This window comes from Malaya genurostris, chromosome 1 (genome assembly GCF_030247185.1).
Source record: "Malaya genurostris strain Urasoe2022 chromosome 1, Malgen_1.1, whole genome shotgun sequence".
NCBI classification, from domain to species: Eukaryota; Metazoa; Arthropoda; class Insecta; order Diptera; family Culicidae; genus Malaya; species Malaya genurostris.
In genome coordinates this window covers 135,547,247-135,574,186 of record NC_080570.1, presented here as the reverse complement: position 1 = coordinate 135,574,186, position 26,940 = coordinate 135,547,247, and the positions used below count along the sequence as shown (strand labels likewise).

At 42.5% G+C, this 26,940-nt stretch overlaps 1 protein-coding gene across 3 annotated transcripts in view; it reads left to right on the top strand.

Moving 5' to 3' along the window:
- Positions 1-26,940, top strand: part of LOC131425852 (CREB-binding protein) — a 62,271-nt gene that overhangs the window by 21,086 nt on the left and 14,245 nt on the right. For 2 of the 3 annotated variants that reach the window (XM_058588082.1, XM_058588081.1), the window contains exons 3-13: positions 70-3,862; positions 3,942-4,231; positions 4,309-4,466; positions 17,021-17,125; positions 17,195-18,140; positions 18,221-18,454; positions 18,523-18,753; positions 18,828-19,225; positions 19,307-19,721; positions 19,828-20,208; positions 20,281-20,577. In XM_058588082.1, the coding sequence (XP_058444065.1) occupies positions 70-3,862; positions 3,942-4,231; positions 4,309-4,466; positions 17,021-17,125; positions 17,195-18,140; positions 18,221-18,454; positions 18,523-18,753; positions 18,828-19,225; positions 19,307-19,721; positions 19,828-20,208; positions 20,281-20,577 (7,248 nt within the window). The remainder of the gene's footprint in view (positions 1-69; positions 3,863-3,941; positions 4,232-4,308; positions 4,467-17,020; positions 17,126-17,194; positions 18,141-18,220; positions 18,455-18,522; positions 18,754-18,827; positions 19,226-19,306; positions 19,722-19,827; positions 20,209-20,280; positions 20,578-26,940) is intronic. The other variant, XM_058588083.1, reaches the window with a different exon arrangement.

The following is a 26,940-nucleotide window of genomic DNA, read 5'->3' as shown; positions in this document are numbered from 1 at the left end:
GTTTGTGTTCTATTTTGGCGATCATTTGTCCGGAACTAAGCTATTGTTTTTAATTTTCCATGTGCGCAGGGCAACAAGAATATGGCCGGTCAACAAATTTTAGGCATGGGGCCGCTAGCCAACAAAAGTCCCAATCTGCTACCGATGAATCAAAGTATGGCGAATAATGTGGTGGTAGGTGGAATGGGCGGTGGGGCATTGCTCGGTATGAACAGTATTGCGCAGAGCAACGGAGGTGGAACGATTATTGGCAACAGTTTGGGTTTGAGTGGAGGAGTTATGACCGGCGGTGGAATTGTGATAAATAACAACATGAAGCAAAGTGGTCCGAATCCAGGACTGATGCATCAGATACCAAACTCAATGCAAAATGGACCATTGACTAATCAAGGACGAATAGGCATGCCGGGACAACCTGGGCAGCACATGGCCCGAGGACCCGGAGGCCACATAAACCAAGGACTGCGTCAGTTGATGCAGAATCATAACGTGAGTGGTATGGCGAATCAAATGAACCAAATCAGTGGTCCAGGTGGTCCGTTCGGAGGCTATCAACAGCCGAACGTGAATGTAATGAATGCAGGAGGTCTTGCACCGGTACGTGGATCTCCGCCTACAATCAATCGAATGCCAAACATGGCCGGAGCGAGGATGGGTAATCCTCTTGGGGGCAATTTAATGCCCGGTGCAGGCATGGGTATGAATGTAGTGAACGAAGGAGGTGTGGCCGCTCAAGCGCAGCCACCAACGCCTTCTCCTGCTCAACCGCAATCTGGAAATCCCACAGCTCAAATTCGACCTCAAACGGCAGCACAGAATCAACCAATGAATCAGATGAATTCTGCTGTTGGAGGTCCTGGAGCACCTGGGGGTCAACCGGGAGGTCCTCAACCGGGTCCATCTCAGAGTGGTCCCGGTAATCCCCTCCTGGCAGATCCCGAGAAACGGAAACTTATCCAACAACAACTAGTACTGCTTCTACACGCTCACAAATGCCAACGAAGGGAAACGGAAAATCCTAACAGCAACAATTGCACGCTTGCACACTGTCGAACCATGAAAGATGTCCTCACGCATATGCAATCCTGTCAGCTTGGGAAGAACTGTGGGAAAACTCATTGTTCCTCTTCGCGACAGATCATCAATCATTGGAAGAACTGCCAACGACAGGACTGTCCGGTTTGTTTACCTCTCAAGGATACCAACAAGTACAAGCAGAGTCAACAACAACCCGGACAGCAGCAACAACAACAACAACAGCAGCAACAGCAACAACAACAGCAGCAGCAGCAACAACAAAATCAACAGAATCAACTCAAAAATCAACTACAGCAAGTTGTCGGTCAGGATTCAGCCCAATCTCAATCCGGACCGTCCGGTCCGAATCAGCAAGGTCAGCCAGGACAAATTCCCGGTTCTTTCAATCAACTTGGATCCAACCAAATCCAATGTCCCTCCTCAACTGCACCAAATCCACTGCCCGGTAATGTTCAAATGCAATCGCAGGTTGGCCAGCCAGGAATGTCCGGTCAGCAGCAGCAAGGTCCGGGAGGACCACAAATGGTTGGAGGAATGCGTAATTTGCCACTGGGGGTAAACCAACCGCAAGGTGCCACGGTTCGAATGATGATTCCTCCCAATCAGATGATGGTAAACAATGTCCTTCCGAATGCCACCAGTGATGCTTCCAGTGTTGGTCCCCAGGGACTGCCCGTTACCAGTCAAGCCCCGGGAGGATCTAGCCAAAGTGTATCCCAAATGGCCGCTGCTCTCCAGCAGCAGCAACCCAATGCTCAGTTACAACAGCAGCAACAGCAACAACAAAATCAATCTCAAACCATCATTCCATTGCAAGGCAACGTCCTGTTCAATCAGGATGGCTCAGGACCCATGTCACAGCAACAGCAGCAGCAGCAGCAAGCTGGTGGTGGACCGAACGGACCGGCACCGGGTCCAAGTGGAAATTTTTCCGCAAACCAAATGCTTGCAGCACCCGTCCAAGGCACCAAAGATTGGCACCATTCCGTTACCCCGGACCTCCGGAATCATCTCGTGCACAAGCTGGTACAGGCTATCTTTCCATCGCCCGATCCTTCCACCATGTTTGACAAGCGGATGTACAATCTGGTAGCGTACGCTAAAAAGGTTGAAGGTGACATGTACGAAATGGCAAACTCTCGATCGGAATACTATCATCTGTTGGCAGAGAAAATCTACAAGATTCAGAAAGAGCTCGAAGAGAAACGACAGAAGCGAAAAGAGCAGCAGATGCAACAACAGCAACGGCAAGCTCAGGAACAACAACAGCTCCAGCAACCCGGTGCCAATGCGCAGATTCGGCCAATGAATCCGGGAATGCTGGGAGGACCAAACATGACTGCGAAGAATGTCATGCAAATGCCACTCCAAGTCGGACCGAATATGTTAAATCAAAACCAAAATATCATGCAGCAGCAGAACCGTATGCCTTTGAATGCTGGCCAACAACAGCAACAGCAGTTCGTTTCGCAACCCGGACCAAGTCCCAACAGTATGGTTCAGCAACAGCAAACCGTATTACCCGGTGGCTTATCTCCGTTCACGGCTCAACAACAGCAAGGTCTTAACAGTCATCCACCGGGAATGACCCCTCCTTCGTCGCAACAGAATGCTGTTCAGTTTCTGAACGGCCCTTCCATTGCGGACAGTTCACCCAGTGGTTTGCAACAGTTCAACGACATTATGAAGGCCAAATATAATGCAGGACAGGCGGCGGCAGCAGCCGCACAGAATAACGCCAGTATGACGGGCATGACTCAAACCGTGACACCATCAATTCCTTCACCGTTCGGCAGCAGCGGAGGGAATTCAATGCAACAGCAGAACCCTACCTTCAACGGTAGTCAAATGATGAACTGCACGAGCAACAGTCAACAACAGCAGCAGCAGCAGCAACAACAAAGAAATAGTTTAGGACAAATGCCTTCAACTCCCACCAGCGGTGGAGATTTGCTCAACTCATCAGGCAACAGTGTTCCCATACCGTCACCATCGCCTAGTTTGACACCAAACGGACCAGTTCCTCCTCCACCGGTCAGTACACCGAACACACCGAACGTATCGGCGTTGCTGGCGAATGCACCGGAACCAACTCCTCCTCCTACAATTTCATCGCCGATTCCCATTTCGACACCGCCTGCTTTAGCTGGTTTAAACACTACCAACAGTGCGAGCGGGATGGGAGCAGTTACAGCCTCTATGGCATCATCAATCACCAGCACAGCCTCCAGTGGACCAATCACCACAACTACTGCTTCGTCAGGATGCACCACAAGCACAACTCCTACCGCTAACGGAACCGCCATTTGCAACAGTAGTAGTAGCAGTAGTGGGGCCAGCATAGTATCTAGCATGAGTCGTTCCACTTCGTCATCATTGAGTTCCCAGATGGCAGCACTGGAGGCGGCCGCTCGTGATCAAGACGAAGACTCGCAACCTGGCATGACCAACGGGGCCAACAATTCCGGCAGTGAATCGAACGCCAAAGGAGGCAAGTTGGAATTGAAACAGGAACAGGATATCAAATCCGAGCCAGACACCAACCACATGGACACCTCGGACAGTGTCAACATCGGCGGCGGAAAAGGTAACAGCGATAGCTGCCCTAGCATCAAACAGGAGATTAAGACTGAACCGATGGACATTGGCGAGGGAGGTGAAGGTGATAAGAACAGCAAGCTGGACGTTATCAAGTGCAAGGACGAACCGATGTCACCTTCCTGCATGTCGAGCGCAACCACGGTGAACGCGGTTGTCAAAAGTGAACCGAAAGTCTTTCCAGAACCAATCAAGTCGGATGCAGCTGACAGTAAGAAAAAGTGCAGTAAGTATTTTTTGGTTTGGCTTTGCAATTGGGGAGGGAAGGTGCTGGAAGCTAATATTTTACCATGTCACATTTTCAGCATTCAAACCGGAAGAACTACGTGAAGCCCTGCTACCAACTTTGGAGAAACTGGTGGCACAAGATCCGGAATCGATGCCATTCCGTATGCCGGTAGATCCGACGACGCTGGGCATTCCGGACTACTTTGATATTGTTCGGAAACCGATGGATCTCAGCACGGTACGCAAGAAGCTCGATTCCGGACAGTACTCCGATCCATGGGAATACGTGGATGACGTATGGTTGATGTTCGACAATGCGTGGCTGTACAATCGGAAGACATCCCGCGTCTACAGGTATTGCACCAAGGTAAGCAGAGATTACTGGCATTGATGATCCCGGTTCGCAATAGACTTATTGAAATTTTTTTCTCACTTATATTTTAGCTCTCGGAAGTGTTCGAACAGGAAATCGATCCGGTGATGCAGTCGCTAGGTTACTGTTGTGGCCGAAAGTACACCTTCAATCCCCAGGTGTTGTGTTGCTACGGCAAGCAACTCTGTACGATTCCACGGGATGCCAAATATTACAGCTACCAAAACCGGTATGTTATGCCACTGTATTTACATTTATGATAGCATTTTCAGCCGATGATTAAATTTTACGTTCACTAATGGAAGAAGCAATATTTTCAGAAAATCTTGAAACTTTAGAAATTTTCTAACGTTTTTCACGGAGATTTCCAAGCGAACAAATCGAAATTCTATCCAGATGTTGTTCCGGTTTTGTAAGACTGACAAAACTAACAGCGACAATTAATTCTGTATCAAAACCTGTTGATGAACCTGCACAAATTACCCAGGTCGATCGGTATCTAATCCTGCCATCTTGATTAATAATTTAGTTTTGAGTAATTTTTTAACGTTGGTTATTTGATTATTGCTTAAATGAAAATGTCATCGTATTCAATGACATTTTTGACAGCAAAAGAAAATTGTTGCTTCCGTTTCTCTCAAATTAGCCAAAACGAAACAATCGTTGTAGCATAAGTTTTCTGTTCATCCCAAATCAGTTGAATGAACACAGGCGAACACAGTTGTTGTGTTGCTCACATTTTTCGCGTGAAACGATGAATTGCTCTCAAATCTGATGCGAGACAAAAGAGAAAGAAGGCCATGTTAGAAAGTCGTCACAACCATCATGGCGCAGGGAAAAAAAATTAAGTCAGTCAAATTTTGGTTGGTGTTTTGATAGTAACAAACGACAAGAATTCAGTTATTTTTGCACATTCATGTTGACAAATTAATTTGAATGAGTTTTAAAATCAACCCAAAAAGTAATCGTCATTTTTTTTTTCGAATATCGATACTTTCATTTTTGGTAATAACAAATTGTCTCTCTTCCATGCTCCCTCTCCTTTTCTCTCTCTCTTTTTGTGATGAGTTCCTCACAGCTGGGCGATCAATGACATCAAAGAGAGTGATGTTCACTGTTTGAGGTTGTGTTGGTAAAGTGAAATCAAATTTTACGAGCTGCTGTCATGCATCAAGTCTCAGAGTTCGAAGAGAATAATGAATTATATCAACCGATAGTTTGTTTCTCCTGCCTGTCTGCTGTTTTGTGGTGTGGTTAGTGTGGGAAACTGGTGTATGAATGGCGTCGACTGTGTTCCGCCGACAAAGGAAAAAAAGCATATATTGATGCTTGCGGTGTCAAGTGCATCTCACGCTGGTTTTACATGCTGTAGCGATGCCATCACAAAAAAAAAATGCTGTTCAAGTATTGCATTGGTTGTTTGATTGTCGATTGAACTAAACGTTCTGTACGTCTGTTTGATGGAAACAGAAAATCGTTTTCCTTTTAATTGAACCCAGCTCTTTCCGTTTTGTATGCCTATAACTGAACCGATAAGTGTTTTTTTGAATGTAGCTAACAAAAGTGTACTTTTTGAAATTGAAATGGGTGAAAATTTTATTAATTTTAAGGTAATTTTTAAACGGATTAAAAACACTTTTTAGATGAACTAATAAAGTAAGGGTACTAATTTGCAAGACCATAACCTAATACTTTGGACCACCTACCTGGACTGGTTCTCAAGATTAATGTTTGACAGAAAATTGTGGATGGCTAATGACAGAGACAAAACCGGTTCACCGGTTAAATACGAATAAACAAGATTGTTCAAGTTGCTTGACATTAAACACTGTTGAGATCAAATACATCGCATGAGAATTTTAAATATGGACTTACCATATTCCTGGTACAAGTCCTGATCGAAATCCTGGAACCGGTCTTACCATATTACTGGGACTGGATCCTTAAATTGAATTCGAATATCGTTTTTCAAAAAAAAAAACTCAAAACTTCAAATCCAATACGCAGATCCACAATTTTGGAACTTAGGAAATAAGTACGGGTATAGCGTGATGGGTAAGTCGATACCTTTCACGCAGTCCGCCTGGGTTCGATTCCCAACCCCGCACATAGGGCCAGAAAGTTTTTCTGGCCCGAAGAGACGAATGACTTTGAAGTTAAAACCTCTATCTATAATTGAAACAAAAAAAAACTTAGGAAATTTCAGAACTCTGGATCTGAATTTGGGAACTGAATTCCGAACCAAAAACGTAGAACTTGAACTCTTGCACTGTATTCTCGAACTGAGTTTTGGAACTCACTTTTGGACCTCGATTCCTGGTCTAAACCAGAATTCTAGTAGCGAAATTCTGGTTCAGAATTCAGCCCAAATTCCAGAGTCAGAGTCTAGTTCCAGTATTTAGATGGAGTATTATGGAACGGAAATTCAGGATCAGACATAGTTCCAATATTCAGTATCAAACTTCACTTCCAGTTTCGGAATTCAGATTCCAATTTCAGAACTCTAGACATGGAATTGAAATCTGTGTCTGAATTTCAGTTCTAGAATTCTGGTATCAAAATCTGAACCTAAATTCAGGAACTGAATTATGGATCTGGATTTTTCTCTGAACCTGAACTTTAGTTCCCGAATAAAGATTCAGAATTAAATTTTGAAATTCATATATCGAAATGGAACTGAATTTCGAAACCGTATTTTTGAACTGAATTCTAATCCGAACCAGATTTTAGTACCGAAATCCAGGTTCAGTATTCAGTTTCCTAAGTCAATTCCAGAATTCAGATTTCTAGATTTGAATCTTGGACTCGGGATGTTCCCGAAGTCCAGAGCTCAGTTCCTATTGCAGAATTATAGACCAGAATCCTGGAACTGAATTACGGAACTAAATTTTGAAATTCAAGATACAGAATGCAGGTTCGAGATAAAGTCCATGTTTCAGTTTTAATTGTAGGATTCTTGAATCGAAACTGGATTTATAAGCTGAATTCTGGACTTGGATTCTGTTATGAACCTGATTTTGATTTCCAAAATTCAGGATTCAGAACTCTGGATCTGAATCCAAAAACTTAATTCCGAGCTTAAATCCTACAGAACTGATTTCTAGTATTCAAAATTCAGTTGCAAAATTCGAATCCAGCTCCAAAACTCAGTTCCTGTTCTAAAATTCAAGACCCAAATCTTGGAATTAAAACTAAGTTCTGGAACTACATTTTAAATTCCACATTTAGGTTCAAAATCAAGATCCGGATTTCAGTTTTAGTTGTATACTGGAACTGAATTCGTGAGTTGGATTCTTGGATTCTGGTCGGAACCTTATTTTTATTTCCTTAATTCAGGGTCATAACTCAATTCCAGTTTCTGAATACTGGACATAGATTCAGGTCTGAACCAGAATGTTGGTTCGGAAATTCCGGCACCGAATACACGCCCTTATTCTGAATAACGTCGTATCGTTTTTTCCCTCGTATTTCATTTGTATTCCCCATAACGCTAGCAAAATCAAAGGTAGCTATGATTCGATCGAACCACATTCGATCGAAAAATCAATACGTCGTTATTCAGAATAAGGGCGACAGTTTCAGAATCAAGGTCCAGTATTCAGATCAAGAATCTGGCAAATTCGAGAAAAATACCATAGTATAAATTGTGAAACATCGAAGGGACTAAATAATCGATTCTTTTTAGAACCTTGAATGTAGACATTCGGTTTACTGTAATGAAAATTAGAGAAACAAGATTTAAAGTTCAAATAAAAAAAATCAAAGAATCAATATTTGAGGATAATAATCTGAACATACAAATGGACGGTTCAATGCATAGGGCGCTGGTCCTACAAACCAGTTGTATGTTCGAGCTCCGAACTGGAAGGATTCTTCGTGTCAGTAGGATCGTAGTTCTAGCCATGCAATGGTTCTGTACACTCTGAATCGGCTGCGAAGTCTGTTGAAACAGAAAGGTCAAACTGAACAAGAGTGATGTAAAACCATGACTTTACACTTGCAAAATTGGATCGACTTGGTTGTGGTGCAAACGCCCTTCGATTAATACAAACATATGTCGGAAATCGTCTTCGTGTGGTTAAAATCTGACGATCATTTTTCGAAATATTTGTTGCTACATCTGGAATGCCGCAGGGGAACCATCTCGGCCCTTTGATCTTCTTGTATTTCAATGATGTACATTTCTCTCTAGAAGGCCAGTGAATATCTTTTACAGATGACCTCAAGGATCTGCCATGTTATTCGCAGCTCAGAGGATGCGACGTTCGTTTAATGGCAATTGACAATCTGCAGATTGATGCAAATTGAATATCATGACCGTAAATTCAGACAAGAAAAAAGCCAAAGTTTACAATAAAAAAGCCAACATGTCTCAAGGATCTTAGTGTTTTTCTTGACGAACTACATTGTTGCTAAATCTTCTCGCTGCCTGATATTCTTGGTAAGGATGGTCAAGCTTTTTATAGAATTCCCTATACTGTTCACTCGACTAGTCTACTCTAGAATATTGTTCTGTAGTTTAGAACTCTCTACCTCAACAGCGCTCGTAGAGTCGAGATGATACAACGTAAATTCGTTCGATTCGCTCTCTATCGTTCACTTAAAAATGCTCCTCATCAACTACCAAGATTTGAAGGCCGCGGATTACGGATTGTTATATACAAAGTGCTAGTGAGGTGGAAGATGTCGAGTGCTTTAATGATAGTCGATGTTTTGAAAGACAGGAACGACTGCTCCCCATTGCTCTGTGAGATTAATATCAATGTTCGTCATCAAGCTCTTCGTAACAAACAACGACTTTCTTAGACCTCCTCTTCTCCACACCAACTACGGAATAAGCGGGGCCATGATCGGCTTGCAACGATCGTTCAATCAAGTATCATCTGGGTTCGTTCTCAATCATTCATGTAATACAATAAAAGCCAATTTTTTTATTAAGTATTGGAAGTTTTTATTTGATCGAATAATGTCTGTTGATTGTTGTTTGATCTGGGTACAAATTTATTGGAAGGTTTGTCCAAAACAAATATTTGCAACTGATATAAGCCGTTATGGATTAGTGTCTGTTCCTGAAAAAAACCAGGAGAATTCGGAATACAAAAAAACTGTAATGTTCAGGGAATCGCCCAAGTATCCCAAGCCTGGAGAATTCGGGATGCAAAAAAATATTGTAATGTTCAGGGAATCATTTCGTATCGGTACAAACATATGCTATTATACCCAAAATTTCCAATTGTTGCTACAGCAGAAATAAATATTTTCTTCGATGATTACCGATAGATACTTTCGATGAGGAAGGATTTGTTCACTATTCTTTGAAATTTCGGCAGATGACTTTCAAATCCTAATAATAAAATTTGCGATACTTGTAAAATAATATCGGTAGATTTTTGAAAATATGTTTATTAAGGCACTTTGTATTAACTCTAAGATGCCGAGGGTTGTTACTTGTTTTGATTAGTATATTGCAAAATTTTTGACGCTAATAAGTCTTACTTCATTATGGGGCGCACCTTTTCAAAATCGACCAGTAATTAGGTTTGGATCACCAATAACGCAAGTTGTACCAAAGATATAATCTGCATCAGTTAATAACGCGGAATTTTTTTTACCAACTCATAAATTCCACGTCCAAAGAACTGTGCAACTTTTGAAGAGATCCAGTAGTGAAGCCACACCTTCATAACTGGTGAAGCACTGTCTAGTAAGTGCGAAAGACATCGATGAAAACAAATGATAGTCGGAAGGGGCCAATTCTAGGGAGTAAGGTGTCAAAAGTTTCCATCTGAGTTCAAAAGGGACATGTCTTGACGAGCATTCTGGTCGTTTTTCTAGTAATGTTTGATTCAGATCTATCGTTTGAAATCGTTTAAAACAACATTCACAAGTGTTCAACGAGTATAAAAGAAAAAGTAGTAATCATCTGCTTTTAGTGACGTTCGTACTAAAGAAAGGTTCTGTTCTTAGTCGTTTTTTCTGATATTTTCTTCCATTGAAATTCTCGAGTCAGTAGTATTTAAATTCCCACTGTTTTGGACATACAAAACAGTTCAATAGATCAACAATAAATATAAGGTTTTCTATTTGTCTATTTCGGATTCACGGAATTCAGTTATGCCTCGAAATGATTTACTTCAGGCTTGACATCTTTGAACTTATTCCAACAATTCCTTATTTCAACGAGAACATACCACGTTTTTTTGTTACGGGCGGTCAACGTCGCAAATTTTTCAATTTTTTTTTGAAAACTGGTGAAATTTCATTGATGAAAAACTGGGCCCACTAGTTGAATGACTAAAGTTATTTTTTTATCTTACTAGCGTTCTACTATTTATCGAATAATTAATTTCCATATCATTTTCATTATTAGTAACAATAATACAGAACACATTGTAACGTCTAGTTAAGGGCATATTCAGGAGTGTTCTAGTTCTAGATGCATAATTTATGTCAGTTTTAAAATTTAAATCTAGAAATTATAACAAAATAAACTGGCAGCCCCAGCAGCGTTTTATCTGTGTTTCAAATATAGAAAAAATAGAACGGCAGTGTATACCAGTTTTAAATTTGACAGTAGAACTGGTCGAATAAATAAAACTGAAACGGATTGCTGGGGATATGTTTGTTTCAGTTTCATTTACATTGTAGACCACTCATATGAATCTTGAAGCTGCTGAATTTGCTCTAAGGACTCTACAGTCGATTAAACTTCAACAGAACGTAACATAACTCCGCACATTATTGACATTCAGCAACTGAACCACTTCGTCGCGCATACTCTTCTTTGTTTCCATCTCTACTTCGAACCATATCGCAATTTTATCCCCTCCCTTTGTTGTTGTTTCGAGTGAGAGAATTATTGCACTCATCAAAAACAGCTCAAATATTCATTTTGTACTCACACGAGTCTAGCTGAGTATAATAAGTTTATCCCCACTACAAGACACAAAATAAACGAGCCGAAAGGCACGTCGTCACGAGTACGGACTCTTAGGGCACCGATCGTTCCCGATGACAAGCCAGACGAGGTGTGTGTGTTAGTGAGAGAGTTGAATGAACAGACCGACACGGTGAGACCAATCGCGTGTCTGTGCTCTTCGGATTGATCTCTCTCTCTCTCACTTCCTCTCTTGCCTCAGTTGTTGGACGAAGAGAAATTAAAATATTTACACTAACATTTACGAAACGCTAATGAACAACTATAAAACAGATATCATGAAGCATACCTTCGACAATATGCAAGATAATTTGGCTTTCGTACAGGTAGACTAAACCATCAAATTTTATACAGCCAGACTGTGGTGCGTGTTTTCAACCAATAAACATATAAGAAAATTTTTCAAAGTTTTCTTCTTGACCTATTTGAATGGGACACAAAGGAATCGTTTAATTAAATTTAAAAAAAATTAATATGATTGTTATATTCCATGGAGGAGGACAAAAATTTAATTAGCGTAACTTATTATTGCTACCATTTTGTCTATGAACGTCATATTTGGATGTTCCCTGAATCCGATCGATTTTTTTGAGGACTGCAATATTCAATTGAATTTTATTCCAAAGGTTATATGATTTGAAAATGTTTTGCGCCGTCTGCATAATTCGGTCGTTGAGTCTTACTCACCCCGATTATTCGGTCGGGGAATCGGATTATTTCGATCGAATACGAATCAATCGATTGAATTACAGAATGAAATTTTTTACATTCGATCGAAGCACAGAATCTATTGAACTCTGTCAAACACTCGACGAACCAGAAGAAACTACGATGTAATTATTCAATGAAACGACGGAAAAGGATATCATTGACAATCGCTCTTGATAATTTCCGTAAATACAACGTGTTGGACTAGATCAGTCAGTGGATTCTCAAGTAACTTACGGACTGTTGAAGATAGGATCTAAATCAAGCGACATGATAGTTACTGTGACATCCTATGAATTTGGGATGTTAAATGGTTTGGAACCGGAAGATGCACTCTCGAATACGTTGTTTCACGTAGCGATGCATAGTTCGACCGTCCCACGACAAAAGGGTCTAACTGCAAATGACAGTTTCTCTTTGTTTACTTTTTCTTTCACGATTTACCGAACTAATTTTATATTTGACACTTTACTCTTCGCAAAACATTCAAGTTTTCGATTTATATTGGAAACTTTAGAGAATTTGCAATAATGGCTCCGTAATAATCTAAAGAGAAAGTAAACAAAGAGAGGCTCTCATTTGCAGTTAGGCACTTTTGTCGTGGGACTATCGAGTTCAAGATTGACAGATAGTTAAATATGCTCACATATGCCAATTCAGGCCTTGACCTTTAACGTCGTCCAGTATGTATTACAATATTGAACATGCAAATGATTCGAGATGCTATAAAACGGTACAATGAGATTAAAAATGTGGAGAATTATTTAGGAAGCGATAGAACCGGTACCTTTTTCCTTGTGAACGTAATGATTGAGCATTTTCCGGTATTCAATATCATATGATTGGGTTTGTACCAATCCTCAAAGATTGCCAATAGCCGTCGAAGGAATGCCGCATCTTCTGAGCTGCGGATGGTATAATAGATCTTGAGGTCGTTATCAGCGAAAGATACTCGTGGTTCATCCAGACAAAGATTTACATCGTTGAAGTACATTGAAAAAATCGAAGGGCTAAAACGACTCTCCTGGTGAATTCCAGACGTTGCAACAAATTTTTCGGAAACACAATTTTGATAGTAAGACGGTTATTGCTGAGATATGATTCTGTATCCATTGAATGACGTTCGCACCAAAACATAGACGATCTAATTTGGCAACTGTGACGTCATGATTGATTTTATCGAAAGCGGAAGAGAGATCCGTATATAACGTCCGTCTGCAAGCAGTCTGACATAGCGTTGATGTAAAAGATTCGAGGTTAGTAGCTTTAGAAGACTTCGGCATAAACCTGGGTTAAGTATCATCGATGTACTGCTTGCAATGGTTAAAAATTTGAGTCAGAATTCTTTTTTCGAACAGTTTGAGATTAGCGACGATGAAAGAAGTGATACTGCGGTAGTTGCTCATATCACTTTTATAGCTTTTCTTGTTAACCGGGAACATACACGAAGCTTTTCATAAATCCGTGGCCATCTGCGATTTTTCTATAATCTCATCTCGGGTGCTAAAACGCGTTCCACGGAGCGGTTTCTTGAGTCGACCGGATAAGAAAAAAAATTTATTGAAGAAGAAAAAGATTTTGTTGAATAAGAAAACGATTTTGTAGATGTTTTCGTCGGTTTTCGATGTCGATGGCCTACTGCTTCTCTCATGATCATTCACAGACTCATGGCCACTTCTGAAACGTTCGTGCCACTAATAAACGACTTTTTTCTTCAGAGTATAGTTGCCGAAACACTCTCCTAACATTTGTAATATCGTCGCACCATTGAAACCGTTTTCAACTCAAAACTTAATGCTAACTCGTTGTTGCATATTCACTTCCATTTTGAAAATTGTATAAAACCGAGGACACGCACAATCGCAGGTGTACTCAATACAGCGAACATTTACAAATATCTAGCTATCAAGCTGAAAATTTGATAGAATATCAATGACAGATGTGGCAACCTAAAAAAATCTAATCGTTTGACTGAGAGCGCCACACCGTGGTAATTCCGGAAACTTTTTGATCTTATCACCATCATTTCCAGAGCTTCTCGCCTCGTCTGGAATTCCTCAAGGGAATCATCTTGATCCCTTGTACTTCCTATTTTATGCTAGTGACGTGAATTTTCACCTGGAAGACAAACTAGTATCTTTTGCCGTTGATCTTAAAATCTATTTTAAAATTCGCAACGCATTTCTTCAACGAAAAATAAAGAGTTAATTGGTGCGACATCAAGTACATTTTCAATCTCAAATCTGAAATTTGTTTCTTGGAAGAAACGCGACTTATAGAACTACTTCTGTGAATAATTTGGAAATTTTCCACAATAAACAATTGAAAGTTAAATTATTGCTGAGACACCTCGCTGTTTGGGTTTTAGAATGAGAATAGCCAAGGATTTCACAGACATCCATTACTTGAAGTTCTTATATTAGTTCATTAGTTCGTTCATGCCTAAAGTATTTATCGTTAGTCTGTAACTTCAATTAACTCGCTGGATCTTATCGTCTGACGTGCAGTGTATCCAATCGAATTAGCAGATATCGTTTTTCGTAGCTAGGTAACTGTTGAGGGTTATTCCAGAGTAGCCGACGAAGAACGAAACGAACAAATCACCGTTGCACCGATTCAATACGGTAAGCTCCACTGAGATAGTGAGTTCCACACAACAGAGCAATACTCAAGGCTAGAGCAAACTAGTGACTAGTATAAGAATTTCAAACCGAAGGATGCCTGTGAAGTACTTGGCTATTCTCATTAAAAACCGCAAGCATTTGTAGTTTATATGATGTTTAAGCTTCAATTGTTCATCAAGGAAGATTCCTAGATCTTTCACACATGTCGATCAAGATATTTCCGAACTTCCGATATAATAATTGAATTTGAGAGGCAGTTTCTTCCGCAAAAACGTAATGATTGAATCCTTATCCGGATGCAGTGTCCAGTTGATTGATTCCACGACGTTCGTAGAAGTAGTTGTTGTAGAAAAGCCACATCATCTTTGAACTTCAAGGTACATTTTGTGATCATCGGCAAACGATGCACAAAAATTTACATCATTGAAGTAAATTAGGAAGATCAAAGGACCCAGGTGGCTTTCTTATGGAAATCCAGAGGAGGTGAGAAATTCTTCGGAGATACAATCATCTAACTTAACGACAAGGCGACGGTTCAGTTCGTGCTGGCATCTCATCAGACACAGTCGACAATTGCTTACGGTCGAGACGATAGAAACAAAGACAATACAGTGTAGTGAACAATAGAGTGTACGAAATGGGCAAATACGATTTAACAAAGCCTGAAACTTGGCCTACGTTACTGATGTAAGTGAGATTCAATTCAACAAAGCGTCTAACTGTGTGTACATTATGTTCAAACGTGAAAAAGATGCAATTGCATTTGCTTCGGTTAATAACGGTGTGCACAGTATTGATCATGACAATGTTAAATATAAAATCCCTGTGTACATGGTGGACAATGCCATAGAAGTACGCGTGCATGACCTTCCCCCGCAGACCAGCGAGGGGTATGTTCGGGAATGTATGTCGCAGTACGGTGAAGTTCTTTCCATCGAAAGGGAAGTATGGCGGAATTTTTTTCCGGGTATCCGGAATGGCGTGCGAGTAGTACGTATGCAACTACGTGAAGCAATTCCATCTTACATCATTTGTGATCAAGACGGGATACATCCGTGTAAAACGCTGATTACGTATGAAAATCAACTGGTTACATGTCAGTTTTGTGAACAACCTGCACACTACGGCAAACCTTGCACTGAAACTGCAAAAAGGACATCTTTAAACAAAAATAAGGACAACCGCCCAACAACGGAAACTAGTGAGCGCAGTACTTCTGTTGTACCATCAAACCCACCAACAACTGCAATTAATGCACAACAAGGCGCGTCTACAGCAACTAACAACCAACCCAAGAATGCGAATTACAAGGAAAACGAAGAAAAAACGGAAACCAACAACGATACCACCGATGCGGCAATGGAGGACGAGACGAGCCACGAACAAAGTGCCCCTCACTCATCGCAAGATAAAAATGGAAGCTCCTCTCCCCCTAGAAAAAGGGTGACAACGAGATCCAACGGTAAAAAAATTATTTTATCTAATAAAAACATGGCTCATTCGGCCACGTAAAGCTTGTTCGCAAATTGGCCTGAATAAAAAAATTTTATAAAAAAAAGGCGACGGTTGAAGAGATAAGATTTAATCCAACGAAGGATATTTAAACCGAAACCTCGTCTGTCAAATTTAAATATTTCAATTTCGTGGTTAATCCTATTAAATGTAGATGAGTGATCGGTATATATAACATCAGTCCGTGTGTCGCTTGACAAAAAGTTGAACACTTCAAATGTAAACGTCTGAAAATTAGTAGCCGTAGAACGTTTCGACATAAAACCATGCTAAGACTCGACAATGTATCGCTTACGGTGGTAGAAGAAGGGATAACTAGTTCGAACGATTTTATAACAGGGCTTAGAAATGTAATTCAGCGGTAGTTATCGATTTTTGTATTATCCCCGCTCTTGTGAACTGAAAAGTATGCGCCAGTGCCGCTTTTCTTCAGGCTTATTGCCGGAATGCCGTCAGAGATGAATCATGATTCAAACTCTGACCAGTGCTCAAACTACAAATGTATCTCAAAACTTTTGAAAACCATGGAAACTATCTAAATTCTATCATTCTAAAACAGAAATATTGCTTCTTCCTTTAGAAAAAAACAAGTGAACCTAAAAAATAATCGCATATTCATTCGATAATAATGTGTTAAATATAGATCATTCAAAAGACTAACAATTAATTGTCCTCTCGAATGCTTTTACCCTTCACTCACTAACCGGGCCCTAATCAATATCTTTTGTTTTCGTTCTATGAACCTCACCTGTCGCCTCATCGTGTCACTCTCAAAATTACGCATAATCAATAATCAATTCCATCACCATCTCACAAAAAAAATTCGGATGACTCGCACGGTTTTCGTCCGTTCGTCCATTTGCCTTATCTCAACAATTATCACCACCATCACCATCACCACCATTACGAACACGAATCACACATGTGTTCCTTCCTTCCTCGATCTTCCTTGTGTCTCCGCTTGTGTGACCCCACTTTGTGTCCGAAATATCAAAACTAAAGCTCTTTTGGACCACTATCTACCAGATACACCTACTGTCAGAAGTGCTTCAACGACATTCCCGGTGACATGGTCACGCTGGGCGATGATCCGATGCAGACTCAAACGTAAGTATAGAATGAACAAACCAAACTGAGAACAGTTTGTAAGAAAACGATCTCTCATCATTATTGCAGTCAAATCAAAAAAGATCAGTTCAAAGAGATGAAGAACGACCACCTGGAGCTGGAGCCGTTCGTTGATTGTTTGGACTGTGGTCGGAAGCAGCACCAGATTTGCGTGCTCTATTTGGAGTCTATCTGGCCGGGTGGATTCGTTTGTGATAACTGTCTGAAGAAGAAGGGTGCCAAGCGGAAAGAGAATAAGTTCAATGCCAAACGGTTACCCACCTCCAAACTCGGTACGTACATCGAAACAAGGGTGAACAATTTCCTGAAGAAAAAAGAGGCTGGCGCCGGAGAGGTGCATATTAGAGTCGTATCCAGTTCGGACAAAATGGTGGAAGTAAAGCCGGGTATGCGTAGTCGGTTTGTGGAAAACGGGGAAATGCTGCCGGAGTTCCCGTACCGAGCGAAAGCCCTATTCGCGTTCGAGGAAGTGGACGGCATCGATGTGTGCTTCTTCGGTATGCATGTCCAGGAGTACGGCTCCGAATGTGCGGCCCCAAATACCAGGCGAGTTTACATCGCCTATCTGGATTCGGTACATTTCTTCCGGCCACGGCAGTACCGTACCTCAGTGTACCACGAGATTCTGCTCGGCTACATGGATTATGCCAAACAGCTGGGCTATACGATGGCACACATTTGGGCCTGCCCGCCGTCCGAAGGCGATGACTACATTTTCCACTGCCATCCGCCCGAGCAGCGCATTCCGAAACCGAAACGGCTGCAAGAGTGGTACAAGAAGATGCTCGACAAGGGTATGGTTGAACGAACCATTCAGGACTACAAGGACATCCTGAAGCAGGCGATGGAGGACAAGTTGCAATCGGCTTCGGAGTTGCCCTATTTCGAGGGTGACTTTTGGCCAAACGTGCTGGAAGAGAGTATCAAAGAACTCGACCAGGAGGAGGAGGAAAAACGAAAGCAAGCCGAACGGGAAGAGGCGGCAGCTAATGCGGTAAGTTTAACCATGACCAATTCTCGTCGTGTTTTCATTGAACTAAAAAAACCTAAATCATCCTACTCACTCACACACAGATCATGTCAATGAACGACGATAGCGACACCGGTGTCGATGGGAAGAAGAAAGGCGGCCAAAAGAAGGCGAAGAAGTCAAACAAATCCAAGGCGGCCCAACGAAAGAACAACAAGAAGTCCAACGAACAGATCGGAAACGATCTGAGCGCAAAGATCTTCGCCACCATGGAAAAACACAAGGAAGTATTCTTTGTCATCCGGTTACATTCGGCTCAGTCGGCAGCTAGCTTAGCGGTATTCATAAACCTCCTAAGCCAAAGAAAAAGAAAACAAACTAAATGGCTTTTTTTCATATATTTCAGCCCATCCAAGATCCCGATCCTCTCATCAACTGTGATCTGATGGATGGTCGCGACGCATTTCTGACGATGGCACGAGACAAGCACTTTGAATTCTCGTCGCTTCGTAGAGCCCAGTTCAGTTCGCTTTGCATGCTGTACGAACTTCACAACCAGGGCCAGGATAAATTCGTCTACACTTGTAACAACTGCAAGAACCACGTGGAAACACGTTACCATTGTACCGTTTGCGATGTATGTATTTTTTTGTTTCGATTTGAAACTTCCAAGCCGACAGTATTGATTAAATTAACCTTTCTGATTCTCAGGATTTCGATCTGTGCATCCAGTGCAAGGAGAAGGTTGGCCACCCACACAAAATGGACAAACTGGGCTTCGATTTGGACGACGGTTCGTCACCGACCGACATCAAACAAACGAACCCACAGGAAGCACGCAAACAATCCATTCAACGGTGCATCCAATCGCTGGTGCACGCGTGTCAGTGTCGCGATGCCAACTGCCGGCTACCGAGCTGTCAGAAGATGAAACGGGTGGTGCAACATACGAAGCACTGCAAACGGAAGACGCACGGTGGTTGTCCGATTTGCAAACAGCTCATTGCGTTATGTTGCTACCACGCCAAGCACTGCCAGGAGGCTAAATGTTTGGTACCATTCTGTCCGAACATCAAGCACAAGTTGAAGCAACAGCAGCTACAGCAAAGGTAGGTGTTTTTGGTTTCACCCATAGGTGGTGATACAATTTGATTAATGTTGTTTTTGTTTGTCTTCGTCGTTCATTGCAGGCTACAACAGCAGCAACTGTTACGAAGACGTATGGCCGTAATGAACACAACCCGTGTCGGAGCACCATCGTTGCCAAGCGTGCCAAGTAGTGCTGGACCGTCGGTTGCCGCCGGTGGTTTAAGCCCCGGACCTGGTAACATGGGTGCTTCTGGTGGCAGCGTTGTCGGTGGAATGGGCCCGACGGGATTGGGTGGACCCGGTTCGGTTACGGGAGCCGCTGGTGCTGGCGCTGGCGGTGGTATGATAGGACCAGGTGGTGCCGGTGTTCTCGGGGCACCCGGTGGTATGAGTCCTTCGGCAGCACCTAGCCCGGTGTCGCAAATCGGCGGTATGGGTAGTCCGCATCCGCCAGGCTTAGGACTGAAACCCGAAGCGCAACCTCCACCGCCTAACGTTATGCAAGCGTTGAAACAGGTAAATTACATTTTCAATACCGATCCTAAGTTTGATTGATTGCATAGCATTCCTAACCCCATTACGATAGTCGTATGGATCACTTAAATCTAATTTTCAACAACAGGTTCAGGAGGAAGCTGCGCGTCAGCAGGCTCCGCATGCCAGTTTCGGTAAAGTGAATCCAGGTGGTGGTCCAATGCCGCCGCCCGTTATGCAACGTGCTATGGCCGGTGCAGGACACATGGGTGGTGTTGGTGGTGTCGCGGGAGTAGCTGGAATGGGTGGTCCCAATCAACAGCAACCGGGTGGTGTAGGAGTTCCAATGGGTGCCGGTGGTCCCGTAGGTGGTGCCGGGCAGAATGTTATGGCCCAAATAGATCAATGGGGAAACCCACGTTACCCGAATACCGGTGGACAGCAAAATCCACAAGTCATGCGACCGAACCTGCCGGGTATGATGCCGCAAGGACAACAGCAACCACAACAACCAAATCCTATGCAAGGGGTAAGTATAGAGAACCATACCTTTTGACAAAACATGATCGCTAATAGGAACCGTATCTTTTCCTCAATAAAGGGAATGATGGGTGCCGGTGTCGGTAGCCAACAGATGATGGCAGGAATGCGGCCCGGACCGGGAGGCGTATGTATTCAAGGCCCCGGTGGTATGGTCGGTAATCCACAGCAGGTCGGTCAACAGCAAGGGCAACCTTCACAGGGTCTTCCGACCAACCAACCGAAAGCGGCGATTGCCCAGCTGATGGCAACACTGAAGAATCCTCAGGCGGGTCCGGAGCAACAGCAGCAGCTACTGTCGATACTGAAGGCGAACCCGCAGCTGATGGCTGCATTTATCAAACAGCGACAGCAAATGGTATGTTTTAATCAAAATCGATACCTTGATTCAGGAGCACAATTGTTGGACTGTACACTACAAAAAATATGCTTTCGAAATTAAGCTAGCAAGCAAAGTGTTCCAGAAAGTTAGTCAAATATTTCGAACGTACGAGACAAAATATGATTAAAATAACATTGGTGTATTGAAATATACTTCGGTTGAATTTCACCAAGATTCAAGTTAATGGTTCAGTATTGGAAATTCTCAGTAGCTTTCAACATAAACACAACGAGTGCATGGTGTTCCTGGAGTTTGTATGACGACTCGTTCCGGTGAACTCAACCAACCGGTGCTCGACGTCTGATTGAACGATCTTTGTAAAGAAAATAATAATGATCTTTGTGAGCCGATAGCGGCGCCTTCTGTTCCATTTTTAGTGCGACGTAGAAGTCGTTGAAGAAAGGCGTTGTTACGGTGAGCTCTCGAGGACGTTATCGTTATCGTTAGCCTCACGCAGCAAAGCGGAATAGTCATCCGCTATCATTGACGCTTTCAACAGATTCCGACGTACTTGTAGCATGTTAAAAACAATTAGTAATCCGAGATTATCAAGCTATGGATAGTTGAATTCCAAGGTAATCGACGAAGAACGAATCCACTTGGATTTTATGATATTCATTTCTAAATCAATGAGTATCAGAAAAGTGCTCCAAAGTATTAAAAAATGATCTAGAGGGGGATTGTAGGGATTTTAAGCAATAAATATCAACAATGTCCTTGGTCGTTCTTATTACGAATGTCAATCATCGAGAAGTTGTAGTTGCTGTCTTGTTTGAATGTTACCTTTTCATCGAAAAAGGTACCAACATCTTTGACACATGTTGATCTGCTAATCATAAATCCTTCAAGATGGTATTCGAATTTGTCAGGAACTTTCTTTCTTAGGAACGTAATAGTTGTGCATTTGTCGGAATTCACTATCATTTAAATGATTAAGAACAAATCTGCAAAAAATATCAAATGCCGTTGAAGAGAAATCTACCATCCTCTGAGCTGCATTTATCAAATTATAGATTTTTAGGTTAGCAACAAACACGGTGTTTATCCGGAGAAGTACAGCAAGAAAATCAGATGTCTAAGATGGCTCCTTTTTTTTTTTTTATTCAATATTATAGTATAATTTTAAGGCACACTGCTTAAGCTCTAAGATGCCAAGGGTATTTACTAATCTTAATTACGACTAACTTAAAACTAGAAAAGTATCATTATGTAATGTAGCGGTAGCGGATTCTCGAGAAGCTATCGGTAGTGGCCGGTGAATTGAATATCGCATGAGGGTCTTCTATATGCCGTTGGCGAAGATCCATGTTGGCCGCATCCTTCGGTCCGCGTGCGTCCGCGGGAAACACCCCCCGGCTACGAAGGCCCGGCGGGTGGCCCGCATGCTGGTTTTCGACTGGGGCGGCCTTCCGTGGACGATGATGGTGATGTTACGGAAGAGAATGAAAAAAAAAGTAAATATTGTGGAAACGGGGTAAAAAGGGGATGTGGGAATAAAATGTTTGAAAACGATAAAGATCTAATTAGTTGCCATCGAGATGGTGAAGAGATAGGGAAGGGGTAACGAAAAAGTTAGTGACAAAAAAAGATCTTGTTAGTTCCAATGAAGATGGTGGACAGGGACGGGGATCGAGAGAATCGGGCGGATGTTAGTGTCGAACCTGTAGGTGGAGTTTATACTTTCTGAGCGAGGGATAACACATTACACTTGTATATCAATGTGTTTAAGGTACTGGTATATGAGAAGCATATATGAACTATCCCGACTCGCCAACACATCCCGAACCGGAACCTCAGGCGGTCTACCTCGGGCCCTAAGGGATTCCAGTAGCTTCGACCTGGCGTCACGATACTCTACGCACGACCACACGACATGCTCGATGTCCTGATAACCGTCGCCACAGGTGCAGAGACCGCTCTCCGCAAGCCCAACACGCCGGAGATGTGCGTTGAAGGTGTAGTGATTTGACATGAGCCGCGACATAACACGAATGAAATCGCGACTCACGTTCATCCCCCTGAACCAAGGTTTCGTCGATACCCTAGGGATAATGGAATGTAGCCATCGTCCCAGTTCGCCATTGCTCCATGAAGTTTGCCAACTTTCGAGAGTTTTCTGACGAGAGATACTGAAAAATTCATTGAAGCAGATTGGTCTTTCATAAATATCACCTTCTAATGCGCCCACCTTAGCCAATGAGTCTTTTCATTGCCTGGAATGGAACAATGCGAAGGGACCCAGACTAACGATATTAAATAAGACCGTTCAGATAAAGTTCGCAAGTGTTCCCGTATTTTCCCCAGGAAATATGGGGGATACTTTCCTGGCTTCATTGCCCGGAGAGCTTCTATTGAGCTTAGACTGTCCGTCACAATGAAGTAATGGTCTTTGGGCAAGGTTTCAATGATCTCAAGGGTGTACTGAATAGCAGCTAATTCTGCGACGTAGACTGAAGCCGGATCACTGAGTTTGTACGAAGCGGTGATGTTTTGATTGAAGATGCCGAAGCCTGTGGACCTGTTGATGTTTGAACCGTCAGTGTAAAACACCTTTTCACAGTTGACTGTTCTAAATTTATTATAAAAAATATTTGGGGCCACTTGAGGGCGCACATGATCCGGGATTCCACGAATTTCTTCTCTCATGGATGTGTCGAAAAACACAGTAGAATCAGAAGTATCCAAGAAATGAGCACGATTGGAAACAAACGAAGAAGGATTAATATTCTGAGCCATGTAATCAAAATACAAGGACATAAAACGGGTTTGAGAATTGAGCTCGACAAGCCTTTCGAAATTTTCAATCACCATCGGATTCAGGATGTCGCATCGAATTAGCAATCGATATGAGAGATCCCAGAATCGATTTTTCAACGGTAAGACGCCCGCCAGTACTTCAAGACTCATCGTATGAGTCGACTGCATGCAACCTAAGGCAATACGCAAACAACGATACTGAATTCTTTCCAGCTTGATGAAATGAGTGTTCGCCGCGGATCGGAAGCAAAAGCATCCGTATTCCATCACGGACAATATCGTTGTTTGGTATAACCTGATCAGGTCTCCTGGGTGGGCACCCCACCATGATCCGGTTATTGTACGAAGAAAATTGATTCTCTGTTGGCATTTTTGTTTCAGATACCTAATGTGACATCCCCAGGTGCCTTTGGAGTCGAACCAGACCCCGAGATATTTAAATGTGAAGACCTGAGCTATGGTTTCACCCCCTAGTTGAAGCTGTAATTGTGCTGGTTCTCGTTTCCTTGAAAATACAACCAGCTCAGTTTTCTCCGTAGAGAACTCGATACCCATTTGAAGAGCCCATGTCGACAAGTTGTCGAGGGTATCTTGCAATGGTCCTTGGAGATCGGCAGCTTTGGGTCCTATAATAGACACAACGCTGTCGTCGGCAAGTTGTCTTAGCGTGCAAGATGTGTTGATACATTCATCAATGTTGTTCACGTAAAAGTTGTATAAAAGGGGGCTTAAGCATGAGCCCTGAGGAAGACCCATGTAACTGAATCGTATTGTCGACAAATCACCATGCGCGAAATACATGTATTTCTCGGACAACAGATTATACAAAAAGTTATTCAAAATTGGTGAAAGACCATGCTGATGCAACTTCTCAGATAGGATGTTTATGGAAACTGAATCAAAAGCCCCCTTGATGTCTAGGAAAACTGACGCCATTTGTTCTTTACGAGCAAATGCCATTTGAATTTCGGTTGAGAGCAACGCAAGACAATCGTTCGTTCCTTTACCCCTGCGGAAACCAAATTGTGTATCTGAAAGTAAGCCATTAGTCTCGACCCAATTGTCTAGACGAAACAGAATCATTTTTTCGAACAATTTCCGGATACAGGAAAGCATAGCAATCGGCCGATACGAATTGTGATCGGAGGCAGGTTTCCCTGGTTTTTGAATGGCGATAACTCTTACTTGTCTCCAGTCATGTGGGACAATATTATCCTCAAGAAGCCTATTGAATAAATTCAATAAGCGCCTTTTGACAGAGTCAGGCAAATTTTACAACAAGTTGAATTTGATTTTGTCTAACCCCGGAGATTTATTGTTACACGATAAAAGCGCAAGTGAGAACTCGACCATCGAAAAAGGTGTTTCGTTTCTGTTTGATGAAGCGACGCGCATGATTGTCTGTTCCGGAACAGAGTCAGGACATACTTTTTTAGCGAAATCGAATATCCAGCGGTTAGAATATTCCTCGCTTTCGTTTGTGGTGTTTTTGTTGCGCATTCGTCGGGCTGTGTTCCAAAGAGTGCTCATTGATGTTTCTCTCGATAATCCGTCTACGAATCGACGCCAATAACCGCTTTTCTTCGCTTTAATCAAGCTTTTCATTTTAGCGTCTAATGCCGCGTAGTTTCTGAAATTATCAGGTGTTCCGTTTTTCCTAAACTCGACAAATGATGCAGTTCTCTCCGCGTTTAATTCTGAGCACTCTTTGTCCCACCACGGGTTGGGGGGACGGATGTTAGTTTTCGCGCCGGGTACACGTTTCGTCTGAGCTTGAGTCGCGGTGTCGAGAATCAAGCCAGCCAAAAACGTGTACTCTTCCTCCGGAGGAAGTTCTTGTGTTGTTTCTAGATTCTCAGATATCAAATTTGCGTAGCATTTCCAATCAATGTTTCGTGTGAGGTCATACGAAACATTGATTGTTTCCGATGGTCTTAATCCGGTGGCGATTGAAATTACGATAGGCAGATGATCGCTACCGTGGGGATCAGGGATTACCTTCCACGTGCAACCCAACCGTAGCGATGTCGAGCAAAGGGATAAGTCTAGCGCACTTGGTCTTGCTGGTGGTGCAGGAATTCGTGTCATTTCTCCCGTATTCAAGATTGTCATATTGAAGTTGTCGCAGATATCATGGATCATAGTTGATCTGTTATCGTCGTGAAGACAGCCCCATCCCGTACCGTGTGAGTTAAAGTCTCCTAAAACCAACGTCGGTGCGGGAAGAAGCTCTATGATATCATTGAGCCGCCGGTGCCCAACCGAGGCTCTTGGAGGAATGTAGATGGAAGCAATGCAAAGGTCCTTGCCTTTGATTGTAACATGACATGCGACAACTTCAATACCTGGTATCGAGGGGAGGTTAATGCGATAGAAAGAATAGCACTTTTTGATCCCCAAAAGTACTCCTCCATAGGAATCATCTCGATCCAGACGAATAATGTTAAAATCGTGGAAGTTTAAGGGTATTTCAGAAGTTAGCCAAGTTTCGCACAATGCAAATGCGTCACATTTCAGATTATTTACTAGAAATTTGAAAGGATCTATTTTTGGGATGATACTTCTACAATTCCACTGTATAACAGTGCTTGTATCCGTGACCTCGGTGGGTGTCTTAGCCATCGAAGGATACGATCGCTGAAAGAAGGGGCCATTTTGCAGTCAACTGCTTCAAGAATGTTTTAACTGTAGGAATAAAAGCCATTATCAGGCTTTTAAGAGGTTCAGAAATATTGAAAGTAGACATGATCCAGTCCACAATATCAGAGAATTTAACAAACCCAGTATTTGGTAAATTTTCTGACTGATCTTTAGGGACTTTCGGGGGTTTTGAAGTCCCAGGAAGTGATGGAAACTCTTGCTCGGAATTTAATTTTCCAAGGCCTGGAGCTTTTTTCTCTGGTTTTTTGCCATCACTACCAGTTGTTGTAATTTTTCGGAACCCATCAGAGGACATCTTCGAACCCTTACTAGGGAGCTTTTGAGAAGATTTATTTCTCCTCTTTCTAATTGATGAGCTATGAGGGACAGCCGAAGATGTACCTTCGAGGGGGTCATCATATTCGCTCTCGTCAGTTGACAAGTAAGCGTAAGGATTTTCGGTAGGTGGCGTAGCACATTTCAACATTTCTGCAAAAGAGCGTTTGGAATGTTGCTTAAGTGAACGCTTCATTTTATCCTTACGCAATTTGTACACGGGACAATCAGAGAGGTCATGCGGCCCCTCCTTACAGTAGAGACACTTTTCATTGTCTCCACTGCAGGAGTTATCCGCATGACTCCCTCCACACTTTATACACCGGGATTTATTGCAACAATGGGATGCTGTATGTCCCAATTGTTTGCAATTGGTGCAGTTCATGACCCGCGGCACAAAAAGACGAACAGGTAAACGGACTCGGTCCAGGAGGACGTAATTAGGCAAAGCCGAGCCAGCGAAAGTCACCCGATACGAGTCTGATGGGATATAGGACTTAGTCCCATCCTCAGCGGTCGATACTGAACGCAATTGCTTGCAGTCCAGTATCTTAACGTTCTTGAGTAGGGGGTTTTTAAAACCGCCTGCCCCATGCTTAAGAACGT